This window comes from Amblyomma americanum, chromosome 1, assembly GCF_052857255.1.
Source record: "Amblyomma americanum isolate KBUSLIRL-KWMA chromosome 1, ASM5285725v1, whole genome shotgun sequence".
In the NCBI taxonomy this organism is placed as follows: Eukaryota; Metazoa; Arthropoda; class Arachnida; order Ixodida; family Ixodidae; genus Amblyomma; species Amblyomma americanum.
The window spans coordinates 203287113-203297627 of record NC_135497.1 but is presented as its reverse complement, the minus strand read 5'-3'; the positions used below and the strand labels follow the sequence as shown (position 1 = coordinate 203297627).

The following is a 10515-nucleotide window of genomic DNA, read 5'->3' as shown; positions in this document are numbered from 1 at the left end:
AGATAAATATTTCGCAACGAGGGAGGGGGGATTCCTTGGTAGGGGCTCGCACAGGGCGCCGAATGATGTAAGGCCGGCCCTGCCTGGCAGGTCACATTTATGGCCAGATAACCACTGCAGTTTGCCCTCACACACAGTCGTGTATCTTTAGGGCTGAAGCTAAGGTTTTTCGGCGGATAGTAAGCGGCAAGCGAGGTCGTTTTCGCTTTCGAAGTTCGACCGGACCCGCCATGGCGCCAGGGAGCCATTGCAAGAGCAGAGACACGAGGGTATTCAATGTACTGTCTATAGCGTGGACCACAAGGAAGGAACGCTCAGCCGGCACTGCAACCGTAACACCATGCAGTCCCTTATTTATGTCCGAATAAGATCGTGTAGAGCGCTCGCCTCGGAGCGCATGCGACGGAGCTGACTCCTCACCACGGCTTCGTACGCTGAAGGTGCGAGCGCGGTCAGATCGCACGCAGGCGCCTCGCTCACGAGTGACCGAAAATACCGCGGCACCGGCGCGCAGCTTCGTCTCCTTCTCGGGTTGTCAACACGTTTGTCATCACTCTGACAACAATGACTGAGTGCGACATGAGCACGCTGATTAGCAATGTCACTGGTGCATGTGCCGCCCCGGAAACGCTAAGAAAACCTTTTCTCACGAATATCTGTTCCACTACACAATGTTCTGATGCCTACCTGCATTGAAAACGTCACTTAGGAATAAGAACTGTACATTTCGCCGGGCCACAGTGTCGACGGTGATGTGCTGTGCGGTGAAGAGGCGCTGAGAGACGACACAACTTACGGCGCAGAAGCTCAACTGCAAAATTTTTTTTTCTCGCTTAAGCCAAAAATGACCTCGAATAAAACTTGAGAAATTAAAGGTAATGAACTGCTCTAGAAAACCCGCCATCGTTTGTATTTAGAATTTGACAACCTCAGGGTGAAATAAACGGATGTTTATGGTTCGAAACGCACTTTCCTTAGACTTCAGTATTTGATTTCACTTCGACGTATTCAGCTTCACCAGCTTCAGCATATTTTAAAGGTTATACGTTTTTTATAGGTTCCCTAGGGAGGCAAGATATCTGCTTCATAATTTCCGAGAGCAAGTTGATATTTTAAAAAAACGTGCAAATAGTATAAATTTTGTTTATTATTTCAGTTCTGAAAGAATATTTATACTGTCTAAAAGTACATGATCTGAAAGAATGTGTGCAAATGCAATATTAAATTTCTGGAATCTTTTATAAAAATCTGTATTTTTTATCGAGTATTGAGCAGAACATGGTTTCACGCCTTTTCGAAACGTTTGAAACTGAGCTCGCAGCATGAATAAATTTTTTTGGCAAAAATATTTCAGTCTTAGATCACGCACGGTGCGATAAGTTTCCATAACTTTTTTTAAACAAATCGGAGGTGCTAGAGCGCAAAGTCTGGGACGTTTGGCGGGGAATGACCTTTATGCCTGAGACACCAATAAATTTTATCTGTTGGCTTTGTTGGCCTTGTATATGCCGTCTGTTAAGAGCATGTGCATAGTTCACTACTAGTATTTTACCTCTACCTTCGACTTGGCCTGTCTTTTCAAGAATAATGTATTTGCTGCGGCTGTAGCGGCACTAGTGGTGCCAGCTGCAGAAATTGCTGGGCGAATCAAGCTGAGCGCCTGAATGGTGGCTGGAAGAAATAGAAGGGATATTGTAGAGTGAGGAAAGCAAGAAAAGGGCAGAAGGCAAAGTTATTACAAAATATCTATTTATGATATACCTACATCGCCCAGCGGGGGCACTGCAGGTATTTTTGGGCGGTGTAGGTATTTTGTTGAAATAAATAATTAAATAAATAAATAAACAAAAACTGTGGAGTAACAGACTGCACGCATGAGAGTGATAAATTAATGAATAAATAAATAAATAAATAAACAAATACATAAATAAATAAAAACATTGAACTAACAGAGAGAATGCATGACAGTCCTATCGCCGCCCTAGGACATTTTACATGTGCAGTTGTCAATAGAGCACGCTTTACAAATGCATGGCAGTGATGAACGTCTCGAGGTGTTGTTCTCTTCCCTGTTGGCAGGGTAGGTGGCGACTGATAAAGTCTGTATTTCTTAACCACTATAGGCATTGCACAGTTACTGAGTGACAAAAAGGAAAAGGGAAAAAAGGTCAACGAAACTGAGCAAGGTAGAAAGCTAGGGTATGTTCATATTGTATGTTTGAAAGAAGAGATGTCATCTGAGTTATGATACCCATTCAGAGCTAGCGCACTCTGTTGGAAAACATTGCGCGCGCTGGGTGTTAAGACCATAGGGCCACTTTTACATGCAGGTACTGATTTTTCTAATAATCACCCGCATGCATTTCTACGCAAGGCGCGAATTGCCGTCTTGAAAACCGTTAAAAATTCTTCATCGCATATAAGCGTTCGCAACTATTTCTTTTGTGTTTCTGGCCAAGTGTGGCTGCCGACAATGTTTTTTATATGCCCCGAAATACATTTTTTTTTTCAATTTGAACATGCAAAGCCCTGCTCTCGTCTGTGCTGCGCTCCGTGCGTAGGTACTAAGTGAGCGCGGAATATCGTGACTGCTCCATAAACAGAATGAAACATCTTCCTTTTTTAAAGCGAATGGTCTAATTCGGACGTACAGAGCATAGAAAAAATTCAGGGGGCACTTTGTTGACCTAAAGTGCGGTGAGGCGAAAGCCTTTAGTGCGGTGTTGCTGCTTGTGTCACTGATGTGCGGTTAAGATGTTGATTAAGTACACAATTGTTTGTGAATATTAAATGCTGGAGACACTGGAGGGCGTTTGGGAGGCATGCGTCTGATTCTACGCCTTTCCGAAAACACGCATCCCGCAGCCAGTACGTATTGAGCGGGTCCCACGGGATCTGCTGACCTATCAAAGCCTGGCAGATTTAGCGACCCGCCTTGCGAATCCAAACTCATCACTGCCTCGGCTCCTTCATTTGGACAATACTACCCTTCTTTCATCAAGAAAGGAACTACTCCGGCCCCGTACACGTGCTCTCATCCCTCCTGTGTGCGGTAATCCTCCCCCGCGGTCTTACCCGTGCAGAGGAGGTTGCGCTTAGTAGGATCCGGGTCGGGGTTGCCCTCACACCTGCCGTCACTCGGAAGTGGCCTCAGTACCGAGATTTCTTTACTCGGCCAGGGTGTCCGATATGCAAACACGATGACATTGATGCCGACATTCATCACTTACTGTGGGACTGCCCAGCTCTCAAGCCTACAAGGATCCGGCACCTGGAGGTAGCGGGTCTTTCACCAAGCAACCCTGCTTCATACATTGCCTGGACGCAGGAACCGTTCCATCGTTCTCTACTGGACCTCATCAAATCGGCTAGCCTTCTTCAATTAATTTAATCACTGATTCATATTTCATCACACCGTCGTCCATTATTGGTGCCCTGTGGCAATAAATTTCGCTTAAAAGAACAGTAAACGATAGGAATTTTTCGCGATCTTCGGTCAATATGCACTTTATGTCGCCCTTACTGTTGAAGCAAAACCGCTCTTTATCCATGAGGCTAAATTTTGTAGCTGACAGCTAAAAAAGCCAGAAAATTTGAATTCTCAGTGTTCGTCCACAAAATTAGTGGAAGAGATCCGCGGCCAATGCTGCCCATCGCGCGCGCTCTCCGGGCTGAAGGCGGGTTCACACTGGCGAGTCGCAAACGTCGCACGACCGATTTCGGGCAATTAGTTACGGTTTCCGAAGCACTAGGAAAGCGGGGAGGGAGCGTTGCAAATCGATTTAAACCTGTCGCACGACCTCTGCGACTCGCCAACGCGAATCCGCCTTGACACCGACCGCAACGCCGCGTGGTGAGTGGAAACGGAAAGGTGCCACTCCTCGCGCTGCTTACCCCCGAATGCAGAAATGTAACTTGGCTCGAACTTAACTTCCATTGGTCTCAAGTGAGCTCCATCCTGTTTCATAAACCAAACTCGGCTTGAAGTGCGACTTGCATCCGGCTTGGCTCGATCCTAGTTCGGTCCAACTTCAAGTCGGCTGAGGAGCTTGCTTGAAGCTGACTTCGTTGTATTTTCCAACATGGCCACCTACCGATCGGACGTCGCGCGGAGGGTAGCTGCGTTCGAGTTCGCTTGCCACGCCATGGACGTAGTATTTTCTGAGGCCCATTCGTTGCCGAAGATTCCACGGCCAGCGTTACGAGATCGGGGGAACCCCATGGAGCCCTACGACGACGAGCAGTTCCTCGCCCGCTATCGGTTCTCCAAGAACGCCGTGCGGGAGCTCTTCACCGTGTTGCCCCTGCGTGAAAGTCCCGACAACAGGGGACAGCCTGTTCCTCCGATGCTGCAGCTACCCCTGGCTTTTATGGGGCCTGTACTTTCCAAACCGTCACCGGGGATCTGGTGCGGATTTCGCAGCCCACGGTGTGCCGCGCAGTTGGCAAGGTCACCTTGCTGATTGCCAAGCACCTGCGCCCGATGCTGGTGCAGTTTCCAGCCGTCTCGCAGTTTGAAAAGCTGATGCGGGACTTTTATGAGATCGGTGAATTCCCTGGTGTGACCGGCTGCATAGATTGCACGCATGTCCGCATCAACAGCCCGGGTGGTGCAGATGCGGAAGTCTACCGAAACCGCAAAGGCTATTTCTCCATCAATGTGCAGGTGAGCAATGAAAATTGAAATTCTCTGAACAGTTACCACTGTTCAGCTCATTCGTATTCGTTCGCGTCGTGTACGTGCTGTCATTTTATTTATTTCCCCGCGGTGCTACGAACGTACAGTCACAAGATTACTTGCCCGAAAGACGCGGGTTCGATCCCGGCCGCGGCGTTCACATTTCGATGGAGGCGAAATGCTGGAGGCCTGTGTACTGTGCGACGTCATTGCACGCTGAAGAACGCCAGGTGGTAGAAATTTCCGGAGCCTTTCACTACGGCGTCCCACATAGCGAAATGTGTCTCTTCGGAATATGCGATCGAGGCCCAGCATTTTGTTTTAGTACTGCTTTATAATGTAGCTTTGTACTCCATGAAGAGTGTAGCTTCGTTCTCCATGCTCCATGAAGAGTAGCACTACGTTCTAGGCGCTATATTACCACGCAATCACTGTGCAAATTCGCCGCAAGGAAGGTTAGTTAATGTTTCCAATGACAGTGCATGACAAAGTTGACAAAGCTTGACAACACTGTCGAGCTGTGGCATTAAATCAACGCAGTATTCCTTTATACGTGCAGGTACCAAAAAGCCCACATAAAGACACGGAATGTGGTCGAAAGGACATTCGGTGTCTGGAAGCGCCGCTTCCCTTGTCTGGATATGGGGCTCCAGCACAAGCCGAAACAAGCTGCAGTGATCATCACAGCGAATGCAGCCCTGCAGAACTTTGCATGTTGGATGAAGGAGCCACAGCCTCCTATTGAAAGCGCTCCCATCCAGGACGCTCCACCGGCTCGCACCAGCACGACAGCAGCGAGGCGGCCAGAGCGCCTGCCACCTGTTGATGCTGTCAGCGACAGCTTGTCGGGAATGCAGGCACGACGGGTGCTCATCCAGAAGAGCTTCACATAGGTAAGAAATGCACAGTCCTCTACACTGTCCCATGCATTTTGAATAAAGCATGTTTATAATGCGCACTTGCTCATGCTACCCGTATCCCAACTTTTGTGCAGGAACTAAAGAAATGTTAGAGCAATGGGAACGACTAGCAGCAGTTCAAGCGGCGGGACGAAGAGGTCGACGAAGTGCAGCTGGGGATCCTGAGTGACTCCTGAGAGTGTGCTCATCATGACGCTCTCTGATCTACGACCGCAGACCTTCACTGCGAATACACCCCTTTACACTAGAATTTTTTCTCAGCTTCGGAAGCTTTTAAGTTGCGAGCTTGTTGCATTAACAAACTGCTACTCTTCCACTTCTAGGTTCTGCATTTCTTGCTATAGTGTTCTATTTCAAATGCTATTTTTCAAGAACGCTGTATTGATCTTGCAGGGCGAATACCAGAAAAGCTCTTGTTGACCCTGTTGCTGAGGGTCTTAATGGCGCTCAGTTCATTTGTTTAAGAGCTGCTGCCTTGGCGGCTTTGCTTACACGCATGTGAAAAATTACCAGATTTGGTAAACTACAACAGTTAGGCCTTAGGTGGAGCAGTCGCAGGGCTTGTGCACCTTTGCACAGAGCAAACATTTGTGTGGCTGCTTTGGTAGCGGCATGGAATTCAGGTTCCTCACAGCAAGTAGTTCTGCTACTTCGTCTTTTCTACTTTCACCCGGCTTGCACTTCAAGCTTGGGCTCTTGCATGTCTTCCATGTGTTGAGTATAAATTTGTTTTTATGTCACAATTGTAATGACAAAGAAGTGCCCATGTTGCAGCGGGACTGCTCCCGGCGAGCGCGTGCTTCGGGTTGGTGCTGCTGGAACCGTTGACTGTCTGTGAACGCTGTTCTGCGCTTTGTACTTTCTGCCCGGAAAACCCATTGCACAATCATTAATTTCAAATATCCCTTTTACAACAAAACGAGACGTTCCCAATTGCCTACAATGATGAAATTCCAGATCACTGCGAAGTTTTGTTTTCTGGCTTGCCAACAGAGGTGTGTTATGAATCAGTTATTAAATTTCTCACTTTTTTTTTGCAGTATTGAGGTAAAAAAAACATGAGTGTATTCTTTTCATTTGGTTTGCTTTCAAGATGGTGTAGAACGGTCGAACCTTCAGCTGTCACACTGGAGCCTTCTTTTCAAGGAACGATGCTCGAGTGGTTTGTTGTGCATTGTCGCTCTCTCTCGTCTCTGTTCAAAGTGGGAGTTGGTTGTTGTCATAGTATGGTGCAAAAGGTCGATTCTTTAGGTCTGAAATGGGCTTCCTTACATGATCCACATGCCTCGCCCAGCTCAACCTCTTACAACAAAGTTGCATAACGGGCAGTAACTGGCACAGAGAAAGAAGCGAAGTTCACTGCAGCATATGTGCGGAGAGGATTCCAGGCATTGTTGTGTCATTGTGAAACATACCAACCTACAGTGTGTGACCTGTGAGCATTTTTAATTTCCAAGTGTAAAGGTCATGGTCGTACATAGAACTCCGGTAACTGTTGCTAAGGCTACACAATCTGTATGCGAGCAGTTGCACTCAATATTCATTGTTCTCGAGCCAAATGCACCTGGTGTTTGTTAGGTGCCTTGCTTTGCATGGCTGAATACAAACCCTAGATCATAAAGTGAGTCGTCATGAGCCAACACCAACAGTTAGTCGAGATTATTGTGTGCGGGCACTACTGATGTTTGGGAACGCCTTGCTGCCGCAGTCATGGTGGACAATTGAAAGATAATTTATGACCCCAGTAGTGTTTGCAACATTTTGTTTTGTGGGTTCAATGAATGGTTTGTGATATGACTAGGTAGCTACTTCTAGCTCGCAAGTGTTGTAGTGAAATCTTTTACATGCAAACACTTGGACTAGCGGTTCTTTTGATTTGTACATGCAGTTACTGGTTGGCTGTCACAACTTAAATCTGGCTTTGCATTTGAGCCGGCCTTCTTGGAACTGTACTGATTCCACTCATCGAGAACAGGCATGTTTTGAAATTGTTACATGGTTTGGCGGGGTTCGAAATAGCAGAACGTGGGTGCCATCAGCAAGTGTTTTTTTGATGCATGCTTCTTTATAGTCTTTTTTTGTCATGCCTAGTGCGGCTTGTCACAGGAATGTGGTGGCCATATTTTTGAAGCAATAGATTACTTCAGCAAAGCGGGAGGCTGTGGCATTGTATTGACTCAAGCTATGGGCCCACCTTGTAGACGGCATAGGAGGAATCGCATTCTTTAAGGGTTTCGGTTCTTGAGTAGGAGGCACTAGCTGCGAGGGTTTAGGTTAGATGAGACAGCAAAGATAATGGAAGGAGTAGAGAGTGGTGTTGGCCTTTGAGCATTTATGTGGTGTTGACTTGCGTGAGCCAATATTGTTGAATTTTTATACATGGAAACTTTAACAATGTGGCCTGCAATTTTCCCTACTGGTTGGTTTTGCAAGCAATGCCAGGGGAGGTTTTTCCTTCCTAGAGCAGCCATATTTGTCGCATACAGCAATGCGTATTTCTATGAATAAATTGCTGTTTGCATCCAAAGATCCATATAGCCATAGCAGCAGAAGTACCACGCAACCATCCTACCTGCCTCCTGCTATGCGATAGCTTGTCAGACTTGCATGCAAGGTGGTGACGGGGCTGTATGTCTGTTCCCACCGAGTCGTGCTTAAAATGGTACATGTGCAAATGAAGTGTAGTTATGTGGATTTGCCGCATAATATTTGTGCAAGCATTCACACAGCATTCCAGTTTCATTCAGTCATAGGCACCGTTTATTCTGGTGCCTCTCGCAGCCTACGAAGCTGTTCAAGTTTGATTTGTTTTTCAATTTCTAAGATTTCCAATTCCAATTTTTTTTTTCTGGATATCAAGGAGTTTTTTCTCCTGCCGCTCTTGCAGAATACTGTTGTGGTCCTCTCGCATCAGCTGCAGACGCAGTCCATGCTCTTCGCGCAGTAAGGCCGCTCTATAGTCGTTCTCATCTGCCAGAGACCTTTCTAAAAGGGCCATCCGCCCTCTTGGAGCCCTGCCAGCGTCACCGGTGGCCACTGCTTCAGCAGTAGTGGGACCAGCGGCAGCTCCAGAAGCAACTGTAGCACTGCTGCAGCCTGCTGCACTGCTGCAGCCTGCTGCAGCTGTGCTGGAAGCATCAGCAGGTTGCACAGCAGGAAAAAAGAAATTGCTCTCCTGCTCAATTGCTTCTGGAGTTGCCCCACTCTTACCAACAGCAGCCGCTGGTGACTGCGGCTCATCCACGAGCGGAGGTTCCCAGTCGTCTTCTGTAATAAAGAAAAGGTAAAAATTAGTTGCACAAATCTAAGCTTACAACACATTAGCTGTCTGCCTCAACAGCACAGATTGTTGGGTCAATTGGTGAAGAGACATAACGAAAGCTTTATAATTTTCTTATATAAGGCACCACTTGCCCTTCTCGGCACCAAATAGCTGCCGTTGTTTCTGGGGGCCCCAGTATAGTCAATGCCAATGAACGCCAATGAACGCCGACAGCTTTCACTTTGTATATCCTGGAGTAGCTGAGCTAATCCACTTTCATTTTTTTTGCAAAGGTTTCCTTGTAATGCCTGCCTGCTTGCTTCGCCGCATAAATGCGACACCAATGCCAAGGTGAGGCATACAAGAAAGGTGACAAATACTGCAGCCTGAGCCTGAGGGCTACAGAAAACATGCGTTTCGAGTGAAACCTCTGCATTGCAAAACTAACAATTTCCTTGAAACTAGCAGCCAAATTCGAAAAGGCTTTGAGCATTACACATAGGCAAGCTGCACCATTATTCACAACAAGAATGTTGTTACCTTATCCCTGGAGCACCATCATGTACAAGTACACAGAAATATGAAAATTTATGTGAAGGAGTGCATGCATAATGAATCTGCATTAAAGTTGGCATTCGTTTAAAGTGAGGCGGGAATGGCAAACAAGACTCAAAAACATCATCAGGAGAGAATGTCATAATGAATGCAGTTCAGGTTGCAGCACTGAATGCTTGCTCCATCGGTGTCCGACGGTTAACCAACTCCTCGCCTTCCGCTAAAGGAACACAGCATACCACTCACATGAATATAAGCCGTCAAGTCAAAATGCCTTCAGAGTGCTGTCCAACAACATGCAGCTTGGAGCAGGTCATCCTTTCGCACTGTCAACCAATGCAGCCTTTATCTGCACAAACATTCAGCCAACCACATGTAGAGCAGCTTTCTACAGTGTTGTATTAAATGAGATTTTTATAATTTGTTGTAGATGAACTGTACAGTCCTCATAGCAGGTTCAAGGCAATAAAAAACATTGAAACAGCGTCAATTGACAGTACACGCTGCCGTTGTCATCAAAGGAATATAAAGAGAGGAGTGCTGTTTTTCTACAACATGCAAAGTGCTTTCTTTACCTGCATAATGGAATTCTTCATTGCCTGCTCCATCCACCATTGGCTGCAACAATCTTATAACAGGCAAACTTGCCACTGGTGGCAGGTCGATGCCTCCATCAGAGTCAGTCTGGTTGCCTACCCTGGTCATTATGTGGCTGGCAACAGCAATGACTTGCTCACTTTGAGCGCTCGCAGTGCATTGAGCTGACCCTCCTCCTGAAAAGAAAAAAGACACCGCACACAGTGAAGCTACTCTTAATTTATAGACAATGCACCATTAAAATATTTTGTTCATGAAGTGCCACACAAAAGCAACCAAAGGCACACCAATGCATGCAACTGTGTGTTGTTTTCGCTACGTTTTTGTGCCACCCATCCCAGCAGTGCCAGGAATGAGTAAAGGTAGGTAGCTGTATGTACAGCCTTCCGGATATTCAATAGTACCAAGCAACTGTCAATAGCGCGGCAAGTTTTCTCATGAACATGAAGAGGTCGCCAGTGTAGACACCGTCTGGTCTACGCGGTGCACCCAATTTGGCTTCG

At 46.8% G+C, this 10515-nt stretch overlaps 1 protein-coding gene across 1 annotated transcript; it reads right to left on the bottom strand.

Moving 5' to 3' along the window:
- Nucleotides 1–8195: 8195 nt before the first annotated feature.
- On the bottom strand, nucleotides 8196–10157 carry LOC144115436 (uncharacterized). The gene is made up of 3 exons (XM_077649839.1): nucleotides 9991–10157; nucleotides 8704–8865; nucleotides 8196–8251 (listed from the first exon to the last, which is right to left on the bottom strand). The coding sequence occupies exons 1-3, from the start codon at nucleotides 10118–10120 to the stop codon at nucleotides 8196–8198; spliced, it is 348 nt and encodes a 115-aa protein (XP_077505965.1). The 5' UTR covers nucleotides 10121–10157.
- Nucleotides 10158–10515: the final 358 nt, after the last annotated feature.